Raw genomic sequence first — 25,458 nt, forward strand, 5'->3', positions numbered from 1 at the left:
TCTGTGGAGTGGAGAGAAGGAGCTGCTAAAGATGCAGTATGCTAACTCCTTATATTACTCAGACTTCAAATTAACCACTCCTTTTTGCTTGTAGCAATTACTTGTTCTCAGAACAGTTTGTTGACAGCAGAGAAAAGCACAAGACTAAACATTTCTCTTATTTCATTGCTCTCTTTTCCCATGTCATACAGAAAAAAAACAAAAAACAAAGAACCACACCAGATTAATTCCTTTGACATTTGTATTAATTACTGTTTTCTTAGTCTTATCTCGTTTTTCTGTCCTTTCCTCTCATCTTCTCACTTCTTCGTCTCTGAAATTATATCTTCCTAATAGTCACATACAGGTTTACAGGGTTTTGTTTGGTTTGGCTTTAGTTTTCTGTAAGAAAGACTTGCCCCTTCTCTTGTCCATCCCGGTGTACAAGGTGTCATGATGTGCTGGTACTGTAAGTCCGATTACACTTTTAAGTCCTTGAGCTATCATGTATTCTGTTAGTATTTGAGGAATTGAAAATCAATCATACAGCCTTATGGCTTAGGTTCAACACAATTCTATTATGCCCACTTGAAAATGTCAATTCAAACCTTTTGGGTTATATTTCAAAGCCTAATCAAGCTTGCTGTCCAGGCTGGTTTGGAGTCAACTCGCTCTTGTCCATGGGTCTGTTTATTAGAGTTTTTTCTGTCAGAAACTAGTGCAGAAGAAAACAGTTTTCATAACGGTACAATCATTCAATGGATGTTTTACAAAGACAAGTTGCCCAGACAATTTTTTTTAGCAGAGAGTGCTTACAATTGTAAGGCACTTCTGCAACTATGTTTCAAAAAAGGAAAAGTGAACAACCTGTACTGATAACAGAATGTTTGCAACTGTCCTTTCTCATTAAAAGTACTAGTTTATGGAGATTGGTTTCTAGTCCTGTCTTGTCAAACTGGTACAGAAATGATTGTAGATGCCAATCGAAACCTAGGAGACCTTTCATATCTTGGACCATGTGAATAAGTGGGGATGATGCCTTCAAACAGGTGGGCCAAAAATGCTGGAAGAACAAGCTAAGCAGGAGTTCTGCCCCTCTGTTTGGCAAATGTTCCAGAGACCTTGTTTTGGGTATGTCAGAGTACTTCTGGTAAGCGAGAAAGACTCACCATGAGGTTGAAAGAAGATCCTTTTGGAGTGAGCCATTAGCAATCCCCTGTGAAAATACGTGCCTTTATTTATTGGAGGATTGGAGGCATATGAGTCTTGTCCTTTAGAGAAGAACACAGTGATAGGCTCTTAGTGGTGGCATTTCTAGCTGATTTATAGAAGTCTCTTCATTCATTGAAAGGTTGGTAGCTGTCCTAGGGGATCTGAGTGGGCACTATAAATAGGAAACTACTCTCTCCTTTCATCTCCCATAGATAAAGGCATTGATCTGTGACCCATTCTTTGTGCTTCTTCTCATTACTTGTGCTTCTTCTCATCCTATGTTCTGCAGAGGCGTAGAGATTTTCTCCAGTGGATGCTTGACTCCCGCAACTCAGCTGATGCCTTGGCAGGTGGATATTTTGATAAGGTCTGTCCAGCCACCACTTCCAGCCAGAATGAGGTGCCTCTTGACACGACCTCATCTGAAAAGGCTCAGAAGATGCTAACTGAGGATGAGATAGCAGGCCAAGCTTTTCTCTTCCTGATTGCTGGATATGAGACCACCACTAGCACACTGTCCTTTGCCACTTACTTGCTAGCAACCAACCCGGAATGCCAGGAGAAGCTGCTTCAGGAGATAGATGAGTTCTCAGCAAAACACGTGAGTACAGTATGCTAGTGTGGAGCTTCCTGCAGGAAGCAATGAAATATGGATATCACACAGCCGTGACACCTACATGGCTCCTATTTACCTCAGTTTTGTGTGTATTGTTTATTAATATACTGTCAAGATTTTACACACTGTTACCCTACTTTTTCTCTTTCTTATGTGAAAGAGAAATAGTGGAAAGTTATCTGGTCAATAGTTAGCTTTAATGTTCCCTTAAAGTGAATAATATTTTATGTTTGCTGATGGTATATTCTCTGATTTCCAATTGGGAGCTTATGAGCGACGTAGTACCTATATGAAGTAGAAATTCTTTTGAACAAAACTTCAAAATTGATCTAGGTATATTGATATTTAATGTGGGGCTCTTTTGTATTTTATTTCTTTATTTACTATTCATTCATTTTGAAAAAGTTAATTGATGTCACTTTTCAGCAGCTGAAGAGATGACCCAGGATCTTTGTGAAATAACATAGTTTTGTTTCTTCTGTGGTCACCTTTATTTACTGATCTTTGTAAGGATGCTAAGAGAATTATTATTATTCATAAAGTTCAAAGTTTATTCCTTTTTTTTTTTTTTTTTTTTTTTTCCTTCAGTAGCAGGATATAAGTGTGTGCTTAAAAAAAAGAAGTCATCCATATGTAATTCTCTTATAATGTTTTAGAATGATTTATCCTTTGTTTTCTGTATTTATCAAAGAAGTTCATGTTTCCTGGTTGATCATCAAAACACTTTGTGTTTCTAGCAGACAGTCTAGCAACTATTGTTCTACTCTCCACTCTCCACACAAGTCATTAGTTATGAGAATTCAGACTGAGTGACTTTATCTTTTTCTTTCTACTGAACTTTTCTGTATTGGGTCAAAAGGCCAACTGGTGAAAAATGATGCAAGGGATGACTGTCTGGTAGAATTTAAATGCTGGATTTGCATACTAAAGTCCTTAATGATACAATTTTGGTAGTTTTATGCTTTCTATGCATTCCATGCACTGTGTTGTACTTAGAGAACAAGAAAGGAGTCATAAGATTATCTCCTTGGCTGGCAATATGATGTTCTTGGTTAAGTAAAAGCATGCCCATTCAAGAGTTACTGTTTCCCTCCTGTTGGTTGGGAAACAGAAAAGCCAGAATTTATGTACACAAAATGTTTTGCCTTGCATGAAGATGGTTTGAGAGTGGTGCTTTTCCACCAGATTCTTTTAGCTCCGAGAGTGCGGATGGACAACAGCTGAGCTTTTCCTCAGAGCATGCTACATATACGATTATTGTGGAATCATAGAATAGTTTGAGTTGGAAGGGACCTTTGGGATCATCTAGTTCCAACCCTCATGCCATGGGCAATGTTGCCACCCACCAAATCAGGTGTATAGGTATGATCAGACTGTGTAAGTCTCTGGTTAATACAATGAAACAATAGATGTGCTACATTCTAACTTCAATTCAGGTTACTACATTCTAACTTCAATTCAGGTTACTTTCCTGGGTTATTGGCTCTATGGTGCTCTAGTTGTACCATATGTACTTGTTTCATTCACATACAGCAGCAGACCTAATCATACCCTCATGTCCAGTTAGCTCAATTGACTTCCTTTAGGCTTGCAAAGTTGTGAAGGTTCAGCATGGCCTGGAATATTTGTGATTTACCGATTAATACCGATGGCAGAGTAGCACAGGAGAAATCTCTGTTTCGTAACCTCAAGAAGAATATGTTTCATTTCTTCTACAGTTCATTAAAACTAACAGCCAAAGAAGCTAAAGTGAAATTGCTGGGAGAGATCTCTAAATATGACAGGTTTGTGATGTCCTTTCTATATGTATATGGATGGGTATATGAATTAGTATACTTTTTGATGTAATTGCATAGGAAGCTGATGAGGAATATTTGCCCTGCAAGCTGTCACTAACTTTTTGTAGACTTTTCATAGAAGGAGACTGTTTACATGGCCATACCTGTGTGAACAAGTACTGTGCCCCCATAGATAGAAATTTACAGTCTGGCACAGCTGGCAGTGAGGGCTGCTGGGGGTACACTGCACACATCTTGGAGAGTTTATTTTGGGTTAGTTCTAATCTGATCCTGTGTACCAAATGCCACTTAGTAGCTGGAATGATCTTCTAGTTTAGGTGCTATTAAAGGAATGCTGGCTGCACCCCTGAAGACTGTAGTGTGGGACTGTGCAGCAGGCTTGCTTGTAAGCATGCTCCTGATCCAAGCTAGAACACTAATCCATCCTTATGTTGTATATGGTCTGTCTGAGCTGTCACTCATTGTTATTAGTATTTCAGTAACAATACAATCCAAATGAGTAATGCTAGACTCTATTGATTTTCTAAGAGGAATATTTGGCCTCTGCAGCACCAAAGGGGAGATGTGAAGCTAGGAACAATTGTGGCAAGGAAGTTAAAACATGATGTAGAGAGGTGGCATTCAAATGAGTGTGGGTTTTTTTTTTCATGTCAGTAGTGCACACAGTGTCATCCCAAACAACATCCCATGTTTTGAATTGGTTGGAAGAACCTTTCAAATCATTTCCCCATATTTTCTATCTTTCAGGTTTATCTGAGAACATATATGACTATGCATCTGATGAGAGGAGGGAGATAACTGTTCTTGTACTGTCTCTTAAGCAAGGAAATTCATGGTTCTAATCTGCGTTGCTCCATTCTTCCTATTATAAACAGATTATAACTTGAGGGGGGACAACATGCTGCTTGAGCCCATTCCAGAATAAAAATAAGTATGCAACAGTTTAGTCCCCTCAGTGACTGTAATTAGCTACATTTAGCCTAGAAAATAAGATCCATGTGGACAGTTTGCATATTACAGGAGTTATTTTAAAACAAGGAATATATGGATGCTCTGTTCATTTGTCATGCAAGAGAGGAAGAGGGCATAACAGCTACAGTTTGTTATCAAGTCAGTTGCTAAGAAATTTGATTAGGTTATAGCCTGTGCTCAGCACATCAGCTTTGCTCTTATCAAGGTGCTTTGCAGTTTTCCAAAAGGAGAATGCCAAAGCATGGAGAATAGTATGGCCAAGTTGTTAGGACAGGTAGTGGAAGACTGCTTTGATTTGCAGATATGCAAGCTTTAAACACAGTAACCTCTCCAGCCAAATTTATACTCTGGTAACTATACTAACTGCTCTCCACCACGTCCCCCTTCCTTCCTCCAAGCATTTCAGTTGCCTCATGTAACATGTTTTATTGCCCTAATTTGTGCTTGTAGAGCTGTGATGTGATTTTACAGCAGCTGCTATGTTTCATCCTGGGGATGGCTGTACTTCAGTGGTGGACAGAGTGATTTATGTGTAGATAGGTCCTAGTTTATACACTCATTTACTAAAGTTTATAAAGACACGTAGGAGCCATCTGAGAAAAGGTGCTATAAACGACAGGCACAGTTCCAGTTTTCCTGATCCACCAGTGAAAACCTCAAAGTACAGTGCCCTTGTGATAGCATGATAGGAGAGCAAGACCAGTGCATCTGGGCATACAGTGGTATTTTGTCAGCTCTGATTAAGTATACCCTTGAATTTGCTCTGATCTTCATCTGTTTTGCTTGCACAGTGATTACCTTAGAGGAATAGGACAGCAGGAAAGGGAAAGAGAAAGCATGGCTCATCGAGAGAGTTTTAAAGTAGGTATGAAGCCGGGGAGGTTAAAACAGGGCTTACCAGAGATAAGCCTAGGGGAAGTGTGATGGGACTGGGGAAGATGTGAATGGCTCAATCAAAGTGCATCAACACCAATGCAGGCAGCATGGGCAACAAATAGGAGGAGCTGGAAACCATAATGTGCCTGCAAACTATGAGTTTTTTGCTATTACTGAAACATGGTGGGATTGCTTCCACAATTGGAATGCTGCGATGGATGGCTATAAGCTCTTCAGAAAGAACAAGCAAGGAAGGAGAGGTGGTGGTGTGGCTTTCTGTGTTAGAGAACGTTTCAATGTTATTGAGCTAGGGCTGGGAAAGAGAAAGTTGGGACTTTGTGGGTAAGAATCAGCAGGAAGAGCAACAGGGGTGATGTCTTGGTGGGCGTCTGTTATAGGCTGCCTTATCAGAATGGAGAGACAGACAGCTGGTTGCATGATTGACAGCCCTTGTTCTATTCAATTTCCCTGATATATACTGGAAATAAAATAGAGAGCAGAAGAAGCAGTCTAGGAAGTTTCTGGAGTGTGTGGAAGACAACTTCCTGGCACAGATGGTAAGAGCCTACCGGGGGTGGTACCCTGCCAGTTCTGTTGTTCACAAATATAGAAGGGCTGGTGGGAGATGTGGAGGTCGGGCACTGTGTTGGGCAGAATGACTGCAAAATGGTAGAGTTCTCTATTCTTGGTGAAGTTAAAAGAGGGTCAGCAAGACTACTACATTGGGCTTCCAGAGGGCAGTCTTGAAACTATCCAGGATACTGGCAGGGAGGGTCCCTTGAAATTCAGTCCTGAAGGGCAAGGGGATCTGAGAAGGCTGGGTGCTCATCAAGAAGGAAGTCAGAGAGGTGCAGGAGCAGGTTGTCCCCTGTACTGTGATATGAGCAGGTGGGGAATAAAAATGGTGTGGATGAACAGAGAACTTCTTCTGAGGTTTTGGAAGAATAAAGGAGTTTAAATCCAGCTGGCAATTGGTTATACGTGGTATTCGCCAGGAGCTGGTACTGGGTTCTGTCCTGTTCAGTATCCTTATTAATGACCTGGATGAGGGCATTAAGTGCACCCTTAATAAGTTTGCAGATGACATCAAGTTTGGAGGAAGTATCAATCTGCCTGAGAGTAGGAAGGCCTTACAGTGGGATCTGGGCAGGCTGGATAGCTGGGCTGAGCCCAATGGGGTGAAATTCAACAAAAGGAAGTGCTGCATCCTGCACTTTGACCACAACAGCTCCTGACAATGCTACAGGCTTGGGGCAGAGTGGCTGGAAGACTGCATAGAGGAAATGGACCTGGGGGTATTGGTCAATTGAACCTCGGTTGAACATGAGCCATCAGTGTGCCCTGATGGGCAAGAAGGCCAATGGCATCCTGGCTTGTATCAGAAATAGTTTTGCCAAAGGGAGTAGGGAAGTGATAATTCCCATGTACTCAGCATGTACTCAGGTAAGGCTGCACCTTGAGTACTGTATTCAGTACACATTGCTCAGTTTATGGATAAATATAGGTATACATGGTTTGTTTGAAATCTATATCACAGCTGTGGATTTGACTGATCATTTGAAGTTACAGCCCTAGTGGGCTTTCCTTACATTGTCTGGTAACCACTGATTGATAGGAGACTTAGAAACACCAGGATGTGGAGGAATTAAAAGCATTTAGTCCCAGTGTGGCTCTACTCTATCCAGTGTCCTATTAACACTTGCATAGCTATTCATTGCTGGAGAGATTTGTTACCAATGTTTTCACCATTGTCTAGAGCTCATAAATTTTAAGTGCACTTCAAAGTCCTGAGATGGTCTCTCGTTATTTAAATGAAGATGGGGATTTTTCCTTAATGATGAAAAACAAATCTTCCTATTCCTATAAATATTTTCTATTATTTTGTGCTATGGCACAAGAATATTCTCCATATGTATAATTGAAAATGTTGACTGGACTATATCTGTGTTTCCTGCATGTCAGTAGTACTGAAGGATGCCAGCTCATTGTTTCCTTTGTGAAAAGGTACAGCTTAATTCCATTATAGCTGCTGTGTGTGGTCACTTGTGAATGGGCTGGGTTTAGCTGGATTGATACATAAGGCCCCTCCTCTGTGATTTATGAGTTTGATGCTCTTATTTATCAAACATACTGGGTGTGGGCAGTGACTCATTTGGGGTAACTTGGCACATCATCACTGAATTGAGTGGAGTCAGTCTATTTTGCTGCGGCTTATGATTCTCTTCAACACATTGAGGAGCTCCTTCACTGATCTCTCTGCAGTCTAACAGATATGTCATATTGTAAAGGAGATTGTGCATTTTCAGAATTTCCCTTCCCTTAAAATTCCCAGAGAGCAATGAGAAGTAGCACCATTTTCATGGTGTCACTGTGCATGATTGAACACTTTATATTTTTAAGCTGTTTATGCAAAGAATCTCCTCGGTAGCACAGACTGCTTTCTCTGAGCATTAGTGAGAGGTGAAAGTCAGAAAGATGGCACTGTCAAGGAATTACCCACAACAATTTGCATGAATTTGGTGCCTTTCATGCAGTATCTCAAGGCACTGCACTTTCAGAAGCCAGCAACTACAGAGACTGAGCTTCACTAAGTAAATATTGCTGACAGTGGAAGCATGCATTTATCAAGGGAGCCTGAATTGTTAATAGTTTGCAAAAAAAATCCCACAGAAAGAGTCACTGTTGCACATGCATATATATGTATACGTATAAAACACAGAAACAGTAGGCACAAGCAATGTTGTATCATGTTGCTGTTTATTTCATTCCAGAAAACAACCCTATTCAATTTATTTGTGTAAGAAGATATTGTAGAGATTGCCTCACAGTATTCACAAGTGTCAGCTGCCAGCAATCAGTTTTGTTGTTAACAAATGAAAACATGCTTTTAAACATGCAGAGACTGAATGCCATTGAGTTATATTTCTGCAGTTCTTCACACAATGACTTGAAGTCTGAAATCAGTTAATTAGCTTTGTCTTACAGCTGCATACACAGGTTGGAGATCGCTAAGTAAGAGAAGACATTATGTCCCTGCTTCTCTTAGTATCTAGAATCTACTGATTTAAATGCAAGCTTTTGGCTCAAGATCTAGATTCATTTTCCTTGGGGAGAGACTTTAATCTTTTTGTTTGTTTGTTTGTTTGCTTTTTAATTGACATATTCTCTTCTGTACAAGAAGAGATAGCCTGAGCAAGTGCTTGAGCTTATGCTTATCTTGTGTGTGCCCACTTTGACATGAGCTTGTTCCCAGACTCAAAGGCTGAGGGGGAGCACTTAGGGAAAACTTGGGCTCAGTATGCCCCACTGTACAAACCTTAGCAGATATTGATTTACATAGTAGTCCTATACCCCAGAAACCTTTAAGGTGCCTACCAGAGGATTTGTCCTGTAAGATTTTTGGGAAGATCCCTGCTGCTGCTCCCACTTTGCATGTGGGATGTGGTTTGTAGATAGACACAGTAGTCCTTTGTCAGAATTATGGGCAAGCAATAAGAGTGTGACCAGGCAACAACCAAGTGAGGGCTATTCTTTTTGCGATGTATTTGTAGTTCTCATACTGTATCTACAGGTCTTGACTCTCCACAGGTGCCTCTTTAAAAGGTAAGTACTTCCTGGAGATTAAAGTTGTTAATAATATGGAAAGAGTTGAGATGGTCAGCTGGTAACCCCAGGGTGTGTTTTAGAAGTGCTTTGGTTTCTAAAGTCTGTTCTTAGTCTACAGCAGTGAAGTCATTATTTCAGAGCACAAAGGTATCTTGGCATTATTCCCCCTTCCTTGACTTTACCAACAATCCTACCAAAAAGACAGCCTTGTTATGAAAAAAAATATATTGATTTTCTGGGCAAATCCTAACAACAGCTGTGAACTGGTGATTTTATATGTCCTGGAATGAGGTGCTGTTGAAATGATTAATGTGCCCATATTTCATGGAATTTTATTTATTTTTGACATCATAACATTATAAGATTCTCTTCCTCCCCTCTTCAACAACAACAACAAAAATAAAAATAATAATAATAAAAAATTCCATTTGTTCAGTTCAAGCTTATCAGTCTCTCACCCGTGAAGTCTAATTTATCTTTTGCTTGCAATGTCACATGTTGCTCAGTGACTCTACCTTATTGCTATTCTTGAGCAAAACTGAGTCTCGAGTAATGTATGCTGGACAGATATTCATTTTCAACCCCTATTTTTTTTTTCCTGGTAGTTTGCCATTCTCATTATAACCAGCCCACTATCACTGTTCACGTTAAAGAATTAATTTTTCTAGTGACATGGGACATTTAATGGTGAGCATCTTAATAATAAAGCTTTTTAAATGCAATTAGACAGATCTGTTTAAAGAATAAGTACAGGAAAGGATGCAGCTTCCTCATCTTTCTGTTTCCCATCTCCTCCCTATCTGAGGTTTGCTGTTTTATTGGTTTTCATTTGGTTTGTTTCTTTGAGAAAAGACCGTATTTGCTTTCAACATAAGGAAAAAATTGACTTCTGAGTAAGATTCTTGTTACAGTTTTGTTCAGATTTGTGTCGCAAATGCTCCTGCACAGCCCTCTGGACATTTTATGGCGATCAACGCACTTCCTCAAGAGACAGAGGAAGCCATATTCATGCAAAAATCAGTGTTTAATCAGTACAGACTACCAGTATTAGTGTTATCTTTCTAGCTACAAAGTAGCAGAGTCTTTGCAGAGTTCCAGGTAGAATTGGTAGATACAATTTTGCACTGGGCAGTTGCTCCTGGTAAAAGTGAATAAGAAGATAAGGCCAAAGCATAGTAAGTAACACTCCCCACCACATCTTTGGTAGGAAAATGCTCTTACTGGTCTTGCTAGAGGAGTTACATGTGGAGAGCTTATGAATGAGGATTAAATGGCAGGCTAATCTGGGTAATGCTGTTGTGAGTTTTTACTACAGGCAGCCTGATCAGGAGGACGAAGTTAATGAGGCCTTCTACACACAGCTGAAAGTAACCTTACAACCACCAGGCACTGGTTCTCATAGGAGGCCACACAGATATTTGCTGGAAAAGCACCACTGCCAGTCATGCACCATCCAGGAGGTTCCTGTAGTGCATGAAGGATAGTTTTCTGATGCATATGAAAGAAAAGGAGAAAATGAATTATGGCTGAAGAAAACAATATCTTTCATCTGAAAGCTGGACACACATTCCTGAACTGTACACGTTATATGTGTAAGGTGTGAAAGCTGAGGAGAACACATACTTAATTTGTTAAGAAACGACAAAATCCCAGCAGCAGCTGCAATGAAATTGAACTTGTATTCAACATGTTAATCTCCTAAAAATGATCTTAGCTTGTGCGAATGTGAGGTCAAAATGGAATTTTTCCTCCAGGTATGCACATAAATTAGGTTGCACTAATAGGAAGTAACCAGTCCATTTATTTGTCAATAAGCATTCAAAGTGAAGGCTGAATGAGCCTGTGTTAGAAGGAAATGAAACTAGTTTGCATTTCATGATTATGCAAAGCAGTTCTTGGTAAAATGCACTTTTAGTGACCTCCTTTTCTATTTTTTTCCTTCTTCTACCACACTGACAGCACATGTATTTAAATAATTTCCATTTCTAATGACATGTTTATGTGTTACTTTTACTTAGCCTGAGATGTCTTTTGTACTGTTTGCTGTGTTTATTCTTATGCTTCCCTTTTAATGTGGAATGAAGGAAAAAGTGGTGTTTCTGGGTGTTCCCTTGCTCTGGAACTGTAGTTGTCTACATATGAGGAAACATTTCTCTGCTGAACCAAATGTGAAGACTGGGGCAAAGGGAGTAGTCAGGAAGATGCAAAGAAAAGTAGGAAATTCATGCTATTTGAGGACTGTTCCGTTTTACTCCAGCTGATAGGTTTTACTGTCTGAGAACTGGATGACACCAGTTTTTTACTAGTTTATCCAGGAAATTTGGTGCTTGAGTTTCAAAAGAGAGAATGGAAGTATTTTCCAAAATACAAATAATGGAATGATAGAATAATAGAATCATAGAATGGCCTGGGTTGAAAAGGACCTTGGCAATCATCTAGTTTCAACCCCTCTGCCATGGGCATGGCCACCAACCACTAGAACAAGTCCTCTACAGCAACTAAAAACTTTTAATTCAGTGTATATAATCGTGGTTTCTGATGTTTCAATTAGTCCCCTAAAATGCTTTCTGTGGAAGTGGAAGCTGATCAGAAGTAGATCTTCACTGCTGTAGCAGCAAGTGAGATAGACAGTCAGGGCCTCAGTCATGGGAGAGAAAGAACTTTTATGCCCTAGAAACCTTGACTGCCTGTACTAATCAACATGTAGTAGATGAAAGAGTGCTTGGATGAGGACCCATTTCATAAAAGGTAAAAGATTTTCTAGTTTCCTTAGTCAGGTCTCACACATAAAGAGTCTGAAGGCTCAGTTTTTTTTCTCAGTCCTAGGAATTATCCTCCCTGGCTGCCACTGAGGCACTGGAACTGTTGAGCAAACACTTTCCAACTGTATAAAATCTGTAGGTCAAAAATTCAACAGAACGTTCACATTGTTTTCAAAGTAAAAAATCTTGGTTTTGTAGGCATCTGAAAGTAAAACTGAACTGAAGAATAGTTTCTGAGAGTAAGTGGGAGAAAAAAAGCAAAAACTTGCTGCTTTTTTGTTTTGTTTTGTTTTGTTTTGTTTTGTTTTTGTTTAAACACACCTTCAGGTCAAAAGGAGGAATCAGTTAAAATGATTTTGACCTTCTGGTACAATAGAAATTTGAATAAGCTTTTACTCAGAGTTACACTTCAAATCTAAAGGAAAAAATTGAGAACTTGAGAATTGGGTAATTATCCACAGCCCTTATTGCTGTCATTGATCTACATGAAGGGATGAGAAAGTAACGGAATGTCAGCAAGTCATTGTATCGTGAGCTGGAACAAACCACTTTTAAGTGCTCTTGCTTTTTGGAATTTGTTTTTGAGATGCATCAAGTTCATATGCAATAAGGATATGATGTGAAGAAGGTTTTGTGCAGTGAGGAATGAAGATTTAATAGCCTGATAACTAGAGAAGCTTACAGATAATTTCAAGGTGTTAATCTAACCTTGCTGTGCCTTTAATCTTTAAGCATTCTGAAGAATGTGAAAAACAAAAGCTGACTGTTGTAATATCATAGAGTAGGCATGGAGAGAAAATTTCTTCCAGCAGAGCAGCTTTTAAATAAATTATTGCTTTTTTTTTTGCTTTTTTTTTTTTCCCCTCCATGATGGGGAAAAATAGCTCTAAGATGGATTTAAAGGAAAGTGAATTTACTAAGTGTCCTGCATCTTTCTCTCCCACTAATTAGTAACAGTCAAACGCTCTTGTTCTGCAGACACTGACTACAAAGAAAAGGATAAAGAACTTGGGAAAGACTCTAGAGCTGAAATAATTAGGCAATTTATCATGTAGGATAATTGGACTTGTGCAAAGCAGTGTTATTTACCACAGGTTTCCATTTCTCCTAACCGGGTGTGAAAAATACAGCTACATCGATTGGGAAATGCTCTTGGTTCTTTTTCCACAATGCATTGTGCCAGAGACTCTCAGTTCAAAGTGTGATGTTCCTCCCAGTGATTTCTTTTCCCTCAGTGATCTTCAGAAGCAGTGTTCAGCTTCTAAAACCTCAAACCGAAATTAGATTAAAGTGCCCAATATGGGGTCAGAAATGGGAGGGAAAGAGAGACGAGTTTCCACCAGGGAATTTTCACTTAACAAATGAAAGCTTTTGCTTTGTTTCAAAGGAAAAATTGCCAAGTAGAGGCACATCTTAATCACATTGGTAGCCAGCTGAGATGTTTATGCTAATTTACAAAGGTATGTAAGTATAAGATTCAGGGGGTCCAAAACTCCTGCCTCTGTGATGTGAAAAACAGGCATTTAAATACCACTGGCAGATAGCTCTGATGTTTCAGTTTAAGAGAGAAGTAGGGAAGCAGGTGTGAAGTTTTTCCTTGAATTTCACCTTACAGCTTGCTAGCAGTATGAATGACCTTTCCCTTGGATAATCAGCAAACTCCAGGCATTAAGAATGCCACAGGGCTCAGCCTTGCCAGAGGCCCTTCATTCCTTAAGATAGAGGGCACAGCTGCTCCTTTGCAGTGCATCAATTTACTGCACTCTCCCAGCTTTCTGCCATTGCCCTCTGTTTTTGAAGACTGCACCTTCACAAGCAGCTATGTTTGTAGCAGGTGCACCAGAAGTGTTCAAAGTTCTTAATTTCACTCTCTGAAACACCTGGTTGAAGATCTAAACCCAGTACTGCATTTCTACCAGGCCCTGGATATCACACTGAGCTCTGTGGTGCTGCCACCCAACTTCAAAGGTACTTGCCTAAGCTTTGGGTAGAGGAGTCTAAGTAGTAGTAGTAGTTGCTGGGCTGAGGCCGGTGGGGTGAAGTTCAACAAGACCAAGTGCCAGGTCCTGCACTTTGGCCTCAACAACCCCAGGAAATGCTACAGACTTGGGGCAGAGTGGCTGGAAGACCGTGTAGAGGAAATGGACTTGGGGGTATTGGTCAATACTTGGTTGAATGTGAGCTAGCAGTGTTACCAAGTGGACAAGAAATCCAGTGGTATCCTGGCTCATGTAAGAAATAGTGTTGCCAGCAGAAGCAAGGAAGTGATAATTCCCATGTATTAAGCTCTGGTGAGGCTGCACCTTGAGTATTGTATTCAGTTTTGAGCCCCTCACTACAAGAAAGACGTTGAAGTCCTTGAGCATGTTTAGAGAAGGGCAACAGAGCTGTGAGGGGTGAGGAGTGGCTGTGGGAACTGGTGCTGTTCAGCCTGGAGAAGAGGAGGCTTGGGGGAGACCTTACTGCTCTCTACAGTGACCTCACAGGAGGTTGTGGAGAGGTGGAATTCATCCTCTCGTATAACTAGCAATGGGACGAGAGGGAATGGCCTCAAGTTGCACCAGGGGAGAGTTAGGTTGGATGTCAGGAGAAACTTCTTATCCAAAAGAGTGTTCAGGTGTTGGTGCAGGCTGCCCAGGGAGGTGGTGGAGTCACCATCCCTGGAGGTGTTCAAGAAGTATTTAGGTGTTGTACTAAGGGTTATGGTTTGATGGGAAGTACTGGTGGTAGGTGGATGGTCCGACTGTATGATCTTGGATGTCTTTTCCAACCTTGGTGATTCTATGATTCTATTAATTGTTATTTTGAAGTAATTTTGCTCTAACTGCTTGTTATTAACCAACCATCTGACTCCCCCACTGGGAAGAGAATCAGGGGAAAAGGTAATGTTTAAAAGCATTTTGCTGCTTGCCTGCAAGAAATTCACAAATATCTGCTGCCAGGCTGTTGTAGACGAGTGCCATGGAAGTGCTTTTAAGTGGCACAGCTTGACACCCGTTGCATGCATGTCTTCAGAGAGTGTCATGTGTTGTGTGTTTTTTTCCTGCCAACGGCTTGTTATTTTAAAACAGTTGAATACGCTTGATATTTTCTTTAGCAAGGAGAAAGTCATGACTACCAGCAGTTTTCTGTGGAGATGTAAGGAGTAGTAGGTTGTTACCTAAAATATTGCCTTTATCCTGAGCAAGCTGAACACGTGACGAAATGCAAAATACAGATATAAATTTGGTAGAGCTTGATCCCTCACCAAAGGAGTGTGCGAACTCAGGTGATGGAGGGAACACTTCTGATGATGCAGATATATTATCCAATGAAGAACATTTCAACATTTGTCAGTTTTTGTGCCATATCATGATTTGATGTTGATCGCTTTTGTTGAAAAGTGCCTTGACTGACATTCCATGGTTTTGGGGTTGTTTGGCTTAGGGCAAGGAGGCAAATATCTTTCTAGTAGCCCTACTGATTTACAAGGGCTGTGTAAACTCTGTTTTTGACCCAGCACATTAGGAAGGTAGGAATCAAACGGTGGGGCGTGATTCTTGTGCTCACAGCCCCATGGAGCAGTAAGGACAGTGGCAGTCTTTCTCCAAAGCTGTTTCTCCAGGCTGGGTTAGATGCACATCTGAGACCTTGCCTAGTGATTTGTGCTTTGTTTTCCTTTCCTGAACCATTTGCTTCTTTCCTGAACATACAGATCTTTGCAGAGAACTGCCCAGGGAAACTACTCTGCCCACTTATGCCTTGTGGATAACCTTGCCTGTTGTTTTGCATTATGACAGTTGCCTGTGCTTTGCACAGGGTCTGTAATCCTTCTTATTTGATTCTGCAAAGCAGCTTATCTGTTTCTTCTATTTACCCAGAGAGATGAGTGGTTCCTTTACCTACAAATCCAAACAATGTTTAACCCAGGCTCTAATTTCAGGCCATTCTTTAGGCTGGGTACTCCACCTATTCAGCACTGAAGTGTTTTGGCAGTGGGAGCAAGATGTTGTGTGTTTTCTAAATATTTTAAGTTACTGTAGCACTTTTCATACCTTAACACTCAAATGATACATGAGTACTAACCTATAAATATCTGTGCAAGGCTTGTAGTATAAATGGCCCTGCTTTTTACAGCAGAACACAAGGAAGTTTCAGTGTTGGTAAAAGAGACCTCATAATATTTGTAAGTTCTATTTGATTTAAATGCCAAATAACTTTTTTTGTAAAATAATATGATGCTTTGTACACAGGTTTAAGTGAAAATACATGGATTTTCATTGCGTAGAGATCTGAATCGCTTCACTCACTAGGTCTACTGGAGTGCTTAAGTTAAAGGATGTGCATTGCCCTGTGCAAGGAGAGAAATACAAATATCTTTTTCCTGGTGCTTTGAGTAATCTCACAAAGCAAATATCTTTCCATTCTGCAGGAATAAAAAATAGAGATATTGTCTATGAAATTAATTAAACCGTAGATTTTAAGTTCAAGAGATCGTTGCTGAGCAGTCTAATCTTGTGTACAACCAAGGACGTAGGAGTTTGCTGAATTTAATCTGTTTAAATTAGTGTATCTTTTAAAGAAAACTCCCCATTGCTTAAATTAAATGGCATAAAATGTCTTTCCAGACTTTGAAAATGAAGAATCCTAAGAAAAACAAGTGAAACAAAATGCTTTGTTAATCTTTTTAAATATCCTTGTTCCACTGTTGCAAGTTTGACTGTTCCAGAAACATTGGACAGCCCTGCCGTCAACATGCTGTCCTTACAGAATTGTGGAACCCTCCACATTTTGCATTAATTAAACATGTAAATCCTACAAACCATATGTAGGGTAATCGCAAATGAGGAGTCTGATTCTCAGTTTCCATTTATGTTCTTTCATCACTCCTGCAGTGGGAATGGATTGTCAAGGTGTGCACACATCCTTGCTTATCTACAACAGTGTTATCATCATCTTATGCCTGTCTGGTGCCATCTTGTTAACATATAAACAAGTGCTTGAAGTGATGGCAATGCTTGTTTATGCTGCTGTGGTAGGAACTTAGCGTAACTGAGGACTGGGCTCTGAAGACAATTCCTTGTGATTACAGTCCAGTTACTGAAAGGAAAACAGCAATACTCAGCTTGCTCGCAAGCAGTACAAAGCAAGCCAGTAATTCAGAAAATGATTAGAGAAAGGGAAGAAAAAAAACATGACACACACCAGCAAGTTTTCCTTCTTTATTAATGGAAGAATGTGAATGTTTTGTGTTTTTTTTTTTGTCATGCTCTGTGGTTTGATATGGGGAGTATAAGCCATGCAAAATAATGGCTTCTCTTACAAAAGTTAAAGATGGAGTGGAAAAAATTGTTTCAGTCCTTTTGGTTCACACTACCTTCTTTTTTATGCACAGTTGGACTGAAGTAGGAACTTTGATATGGGAATGCAGATTACTTGATTGAGTTTTAGACCTTGATAGGGGATAACTTTGTTTTGTAGAATGATGATATAAAGATGCCTCTAACAGTAAATCTGCAAAGACTTGACCCAAAGCCTTGGGAGGGTGTTGCTTTCGTTCAGATGCTAAGTGAGAAGAGTGCCATGCTTCTGTAATCAAGCAGCTGCTGGAGCTGTACTCAGGGTTGTTGTTGTATGCTCAGCCCCCAGGACCAGCTGCTCTGCTGTAATTTGGGGCCAGTGCTGAGGGGGAGTGAGGGACATAGTAAACAGGCAGACTAGCAGTAAATGACAAGAGGGATATGATATGTAACATTAACCAGGCTCAGTGTTTGCTTAGGCTGTGGAATAGTCTTTTAAATCAATCTTTTATTATCATTGGAGCCTTAGCTGTTCACTTAAATGGAGAACAATGCAAGGACATGGAAATGGTGCAAAGAGAGCATTCTGCTTTCTCTCCTAGTTCTTATTTTATAAGAAAACCAGAGATAGATCCAGGTCATAACATGCAAATGTGAACTTTTTCCATGTTTGGCAGTGTTTGGAACTGGGCTCTGGTTTCATCCCCGTTCCTGCCATAAGGACTCATCTCATTCACCAGTTATATTGTGCATAAATCCAGCTGGGAATGTCACACAAGGAATCCTCCTGCTCCTACTTGGTCTTTCTGGCAACCAACAATCTACCACAATTTTGTTTACTCTCTTCCTCTAGTTAGTTACCCTTCTCCTAAATGAGAATTCTGCTTGTTTCTATTTTTAATGTTTTGCCCTTAGATTCCCCTGAACTTCCATCATCCTTAGGCATCTGAGTATAAGACCCTTTGCACATGAGAGATATTTTCTCCTCTTTGTACAATTGTAATTGTATTCTACAATGGTGTCAGCTGTTAGTGTTTTCTCATACCATTGTTAAGTGCCTAAAATTTTGTTCAGTAGAATGTCTTTCTTCAAATCACATTTGCTTATTTAGTTAAGAGGATGGTCAGTATGTGTGACAGTTTTCAAAGGTTCACCTGTGGTTTTTTAACATGCTTTGAAAAATGTGGCCATCAGAATCAGAGAGAGTATTCTAAAATCATTGTGCATGACTGTGAAATATTACCTGGCTTATCTTACAGACCTAGTTTTACTCAGTTCTTGCTTGTTTCAAATGGTGTAGCTGTTGCTGGAGTTTAGCATTTCTAAGTGATTTTAGATCTTTCATTGTATTATTTTCCTTTTTCTGTAGTTCTACAAATACAGTGAGAGAAATTAGCTGCGAAGCGTGGGCACAAGTTGGGATTTGGGGGGGGTTGATTTTATAGGAAAATGATGTTACCAGATCTCCTAACACTCCTGAATCAAAATGTTGCTGGAATGCTTGCTTGGTTGAAATCTGAATCCTATCTTTTATATTTTTCAGTGTTTCGTATTAGGGAAGCAATAAATTTAATCCCACTAGCACTCAGTCTTTGCAGAGAAACGTGGTAGCCGAGACACTTGCTATGCTTATGAAGATGTATAAATTCTAAGCAGCTCATTGAAAAATGCTACCAAGCCCTCATGGATGTCTTTGCACATCTAAATTTATGTGCACTTATATATATCCCCTAACACTGAACTGGGCTTTAGGCTGGTAATTGTAGACCAGCAAACCAGCCGGTGTGTTTTTGAAAAGGTCTTGAGAGAACTTCCTTTTCTGAGTCAGCAGTGGGGAGAAACTGTTTTCCATGTGTTTTGAATTTAACCTCTTCAGTTTTGGACTGTATGAGGCAAAAAGAGAATCAAACACATCCACATTATCAGTTGGAGATGGTAGGTTTCTCCTATGGTAGACTCAATTCTGGTTCATCCAGCTAGCGCTAGAGATGGAGATGTTTGGTTTTGGTGAAGGAAGCTGCAAATTCACAGAATCACAAAACTATAGGGGCTGGAAGGGACCTCTAGAAATCATGGAGTCCAGCTCCCTTCTAAAGCAGGTTCCCTACAATAGGTCACACAGGAAGGCATCCAGATGGGTCTTGAATATCTCCAGAGAAGGAGACTCTGCAACCTGTCTGGGCAGCCTGTTCCAGTGCTCTGTTACCCTCGTAGTAAAGATGTTTTTGTCCACGTATTTGTGTGGAACCTCCAACATTCCAGTTTTTGGCCATTGCTCCAGATCTTGAACTTAATTCCTTCAGGGCTTATGGATGTTATTTTGTTGAGACTTGGAACAGGGAGAGGCAAAGCTGCAAAAGCAACACACAGAGATGTAATGTGCCGTTAAGCCTGCAGCACTGGAAGGTCTGGACAAGCACTAGTTAAAGCTAGTTAATTATTTAAGAAAAAAATTATGAAGCATAAAATATTCAAACTGCCTGTGTCTGATGCGTGCCATTGCCACAATGGCACGCACACCTGAATTTTAAATCCTCGCCTCTTTATTATGCTTTTTTAAAGTAAAGATGTTTCAATACTAAAGATGGAATAATTATTTGCCAGGCATTAATAATAAACAAAACACAGGGGAGATTATTTTTAATTTATTTCTTCCAGAGGGTGATATACCTTCTTCTTTTAAAATGAAAATCATTTACAGTGGTCCTTAGCTCTCTCGGAAATGAATAACTTACTAAGTGTTGTGATAATTGTGCAGTTACCGTTACGGTAACACAGTGTAGCTACAAACTGACTGGGAAATTGGTGCCTTGAGTCTGAAATTACATGTTGCAGTTACCAGGCGTCATTTCAGATTAGCTGTACCTGTCTGGTGGCAGCTCCTAAAAAGCCACGTTGGTGAGTCAGAGTCCTACTGTTTTCCTCTCTTAGAAGCTGGCCTGGCAGAGAGGGCTTGATTTGGAAACAAAGGCTCAACAGAAATCAGGCTACGCTGAGCTGTTTGAGCCTAGAGACAAGGTCTGCTAGAGAAGAAGTTAGTTGGAAACCTCAGGAAAAGAAAGAAAAAAAAACGCCTCCTGCAAAAACTTGGAGAGGGTGTTATGCTGCTTACATACCCAGTGACAACTCTCGAGTACCTGGCACTCGCCTGAACCCTCTGTTGACATCTGCACACCTGTTCTTAGCAGGCAGAAGGCAACGTTTTTCCTTCTGTATCTAAAAATGGCACTTCTCACACACACACACAAAAAGGCTGTTAGTCACGGTATCTTTGCCAAACTCCATTTACATGTTGGCTGCCTGAAGTTCCATCTGCAGCGTCGATCGTCTGACATTGGTTCACTTCCTGTCCTAAATTGCTAAAAAACCCCAGTGTGTGAAATGCTGCCCCCATGGCTTTTTCAAGAATAGATCATCATCTCCCTCCCTGCCGCTCGTCTGCGTGCTCTCAGCTTAGTGTCTCCATCACCACTCACAATGCCATTAGCGTTTGCCAATGTGGATAAAGCTGGGCTGCGCTGATCCTCGAGACCTGGCCCAGCAGACCTCAAAGCCGGCACTTCCCAGCTTCTCTGCTTGCGATGCCACATACACTTGCATTTCTGCTGCTGTGATCTGAAGTTGGGTCATGACCCATAACATCACAGCCACTGCCTGGCGTGTATAAGTAGTTCGAGTCACCTTGCTCAGCAGGACTACATGTGTGGGGAAGCAGCATTCTGAAAGTACACTGAGATCCTTCGGGGTATGAGTTTTATAAATGACAGATGTTGTAAACCCTGACTTCCTGATGGTAAGCACTGGAGTGGAACATTCTGTCATCAATGCTTATTATCTCAAGATTCTTAATTAGTTTCATTGATAATTTTGGCACACTCAAATGTTTCAAATGCTTAAATATTTCAGTACTTATTTGCTTGAAAGTCTCTCTGTCGTATCTCTGTTGCAGGAATACCTCAACTCAGGATTTTCTGTGATTCTACGGTAACACCAGTCTCCAGACTGCAAGTGGGAAAGTGGTGGCCACTGTTTCTTTTGAGCCCCAAATGGGAGCTGCTCTCTGAGGGCTGATGTTACCTCTCGGTGCAGAGCACCAAGGTGGTTTGTCTAGGATCACTAGAAAAAGGAATGGTGAAAAGGCCTAGTTTTCTCTCTCAGCTGTGAATGCAGCAGTTTTCCTCCAATCTCTAGTCTACCATTGAGGCATTCGAGCTGAATGCCCAGGATCATTTGGAACAGCTCAGTTCCTATGGAGAAAGATTTTTCAGCTAGATGTTTTCCAGATTTAAGCAATTATACCTGGAGCAGGCTTCCTGCGGTGCTTTTTTCCCTTCCCTTCCACTTCTGCTGGGGGCAGTGGATTCCACTGTCATGGTTGGAGATCAGTGAGTCTCCCTGTTGCATTTAATGTGCACGTCTCAAGCTCTTGCCCACCTGGGTCAGATGTGTAGGGTGCACACACGCAGAGGAGCCTATGGATCATTGGACCCATTTTCATCCCTCATAGTGCTAGCAATATCTCATGTCCAAGCTAAAACCTGTCTTCAGTCATAAGGGTTTTCACTAGAGAATGTGGCATGTCTAGTTTATACACAAGAAAAAAGAAAACCAAAACACCAAAACCCTCTGAAAGTCTAATTCTCATAACTATTTACTTAAACTGTAGGCCTAAATGCTGAACATCTGCTGTAAATTGATGGTATAAACTCGCTGTTTGCTTCAGCAGAGAATTTGGCTTTGTGCCCCCGGATCTTTAAGAAGGGAATGTTTTAAACCTATGGTTAAGAGATGAAGCACATTCGTATCACTGCTTTAATCAGATTTCTTTTTTTTTTTCTTTTTTTTCCCCCCCTGTTTTTTTTTTTTTTAAGACCAAGATGTTATTTTTTTCAGAGCCCTGTTCCTTGAATGTTCCCCATAGGTGGAATGTAATTAAACTCCACTGGCATCTCCCCCTGCTGGGATTTAGACAAGGGACAGATCTTTAGGAAGCATAAAACAAATACTGTGAAAAAAGAGACCTTGTTAGAAGAGTTGCCAGAGAATCAGCTCTGCTTCATTTACAAGCTGATAGTTTTGAAAATCTGCCCTTTCTCCTTTTGTGAATTGGTTTCTAAAAATTGTTAATTAATCACTTAAACACCAGGGGCAGAGGGGAGCCCACCAACCTTTTGCAGCTCTGGCCCTGCTTGTGGGCTGAGAGTTCACACACTGAGAAGCACTTTCTGCCTCAAACTGTGGCTTTTGTTTAAAATAATTCAGTGGGGCAGACATTGCTATGGCAGTGCTGAGGAAGGAGGCTCTGACAGCAGCCCTCTGCATGCTGGCATGTGGATGGCCTGACCCAGCAAGGGCCCTGTGGCCAGGGACACAGGGCAGCTCCATCCCTGGCTGCTCAGATGTGGTACCCTCAGCATGGCCCTCCAAGTGCAAAGAGGCCACTCAGAATTTTAGATGTTCTCCTTGGGGCTGGGAAAAGCCCTAATGCTAGGAATGAGTTATTTCTTACCTGCCTGATACAGGGTGGCTGCGTGTGTTGGAGCAGAGTCAGGCTGCTGTCTGCCCATGTCACCAGCTGCAGCTGCTGAAACACAAAGTGAGTGCAGCCCCTCCTCAGGAAAGCGTGTCACCTTTTAACAGCCCTTTGCACAGTGGTGCATGGAGGAGCAGTATTCAGAGATTTCTGAAACCAGCAGCGGTAAAGCATGCAGCGTGCTGTACAACAGCTACAAACATTTACAGCTTGTGGGCCAGCCAAGTGCAGTTTTAAATGGGCTATGTGTTAACCCCATCAATTTGTGGTTACTGCAACTACACATGATTAGCACACTGCCATAACATAAAGAGACTGTAGGGCACCATGAAGTTCTTGCAACAGTTTTCTCCCATCATTATCTATCCTCTCTCTCCCACTCTGTTTTGCAGTTCTCTCCATGCCCCACCTTGCACATGGGTGCTGGCCCTACGAACTGCTTCTGTTTTGTGAGGGAGCTTTGCGTCATCATGTTTGGTGTTGGAGGAACCACATAGAAATAGGACCTTGGATCAGAAATCAGTCGTACTTTAGAGGCCTCACATCATTTACAAAAATAAGTACCAAGTTCACTATGGAAAAAAACAATCAGGTCTGTGCATCTGTTCACTGCTATTAAGAATATTAGTTTTCAAGAGTGATCCATTATTCCATGAAGTACCTTACTTTGTTAGACAAACAAGAAAACCCACACTTTTAATCTCCTGGAGCTTTTAATGGCATCACAGTATGCAGGTACTTGATATGCTGATACCTACAGCAGAAAGATGAAATGGCCTCAACTTCTCCTTGCTGCTGGCCTGAAACCAAAAGAAAACAATGATGTGCCATTTTAAAGGGATTTTGACAGTGAGGACATTTTTGTAAGCATATCAGATACATACACACAGGCAGGAAAGTCTGTGGAGGAGAGAAGGGACTGTACTTGCAGTGCTCTGAATTTTCTATAGCAGTATTCTAAATTCAGAGCAAGTCTAAAAGCATACCTGAATTGGCAGAGACTGCTGGGAAGAGGAAATAACAACAGAGTGGGAATTAGCTGAGGCCTGATTACCTTATAGGGGAAGTGTTAACCACAGAGGTGGCATTTTGTTGAGGGCCAACAAAGCTTCAGCATCAGCTGCTGAAGTACAGCAGGAGAAGGAGCAGTAGCAGCAAGTTTGGGAGCAGGCTGCTCATCTCTGTGTAGCCAGAGATAAATTGCTGCAGCAGTTTAGTGAACAGTGTCTTCTGAAGGAATGGAGGAGCTGCTCTGCAGTTCAGGGCAGAGACAACATTGGCTGGAACAGCCTGGAGAGGGTGAAGTCACGGAGTACTGGCATGGCCCAAGGAGAAGCAGAAATGTAAACATGGCAGAAGACACTCACCTACATCTATGCATATGAAAATATTGCAGTTGTGTTATAACTTGCTGTACTTAATGAATGGCTTGTCTCTTCATGGTTGTGTACATACCAGTTGAGTGGCATGTGCAGGGGTGCATCTGGGCACATAAAGCATCAAAGCTGGCGTTCACTGCCATGCTTTTGCATCTTTGCTAATGATTGTTGTGAATTTACCCCTCTCCTTTCGAACTATGCAGTCAGTGCTGTAATAAAATGCTCTTTGTGAGAAGAATATTGAAGAGAAGGGGAGAAAAGAGGGCATGAGTGTGCTTAATAAAAAAGATTCTCTGCGCTATCGCAGGTGCAGTTGGAGCTGTTTAGAGCAGTCACTCATCTCGCTCCAAATAAATAGTAATGACTGTTTCCTGTGACTGTGCTGTGAATCATATTCAGTCCATGCAGGGGAGTAGAAAATAAAGCTGCATGCGATCCACACGAGATGATGGCTCTTGTAATATTCAGCAGTTGGGCCTGGTTAGAAGCGTTTCATTATCTCAGAATTAAGAGAGAGCTTCCTGCTGTCGCAAAAGCTTGTTTATTCTTCTGCCTCCCCCTGCTTTTTTCCCTTAACATATAGTCTTTCTCCTGCCTCTGAAATGTTGGCTTAATGCTTCTGAGCAGAATTGCGAGGTCAAATTAGGGATACTGGTTCTGGAAGTACTGTTGCTGTTATTAGATCACTGCACAGTTTTGGGCTTAATAGAAGAGTACATGAATTTTCTTTTATCTTTTGCCCTCTGCCCTTTTTCTAAGATTATATTTAGATTGGTCAGAAATAAGCTGAAGAAGCAGACCTTTCCCATTTCTTAGTGAACATCAGAACTCTGTACCAAGCCAATGGTAAAAAGCAAAGTTAATCAATGGGAATCTTTTGGTGAACTCCAGCTGTTGTTGCCACCTTAAGTCACAACACAGTTTCCTGTAACAAATGTCTGCTCTGTGCATGCAGGTCAGTTTGTGCATAAGCTGGATGTTAAGAGGCTGGCTAACAAGCTGGTAGTAAAACCAGCCTGATTCCCCCCATGACCGATGGGCTGATCCAGAGCTTCTTAAAGAGGATCACCAAGTGCCAGAGATGTTCCACCAACTACACAGAGTTGCAGTGTGGTGAGAAAACCATTGGAGGTTGAAAAGAACCTATATCATGAGATCTGTTTATAGCTGATGGACAAGGATAACCATAGAGGGAAATATGACCTGTTCTAAAGTCTGAATGATCCCCTGGCACATTGAGTGCCTTAGTTAAGTGCCTCAGATAAGATGCAGTGAAGCTGCTCACTCCTTACTGCTTGAGAGGCTGTAAAGGGTGAGACATGAAGAAGTTGTGTGTCCTATTTAGAATATGCACAGATAACAAGTCCTGGTGTGCCATGCCTCCCATAGAATCAGAATTGCTGTGGAATCTCAGTCACAGTCAACAGGAACACACAGCTGGAAAG

General features: G+C 41.0%; 1 protein-coding gene across 8 annotated transcripts in view; it reads left to right on the forward strand.

Moving 5' to 3' along the window:
• The window catches only part of TBXAS1 (thromboxane A synthase 1), a 238,029-nt gene that overhangs the window by 170,592 nt on the left and 41,979 nt on the right, over positions 1 to 25,458 (forward strand). For all 8 annotated transcript variants that reach the window (XM_032445779.1, XM_015867313.2, XM_015867322.2 and 5 more), the window contains one exon: positions 1,481 to 1,792. In XM_032445779.1, the coding sequence (XP_032301670.1) occupies positions 1,481 to 1,792 (312 nt within the window). The remainder of the gene's footprint in view (positions 1 to 1,480; positions 1,793 to 25,458) is intronic.

Source organism: Coturnix japonica, chromosome 1 (genome assembly GCF_001577835.2).
Source record: "Coturnix japonica isolate 7356 chromosome 1, Coturnix japonica 2.1, whole genome shotgun sequence".
Classification (NCBI taxonomy): Eukaryota; Metazoa; Chordata; class Aves; order Galliformes; family Phasianidae; genus Coturnix; species Coturnix japonica.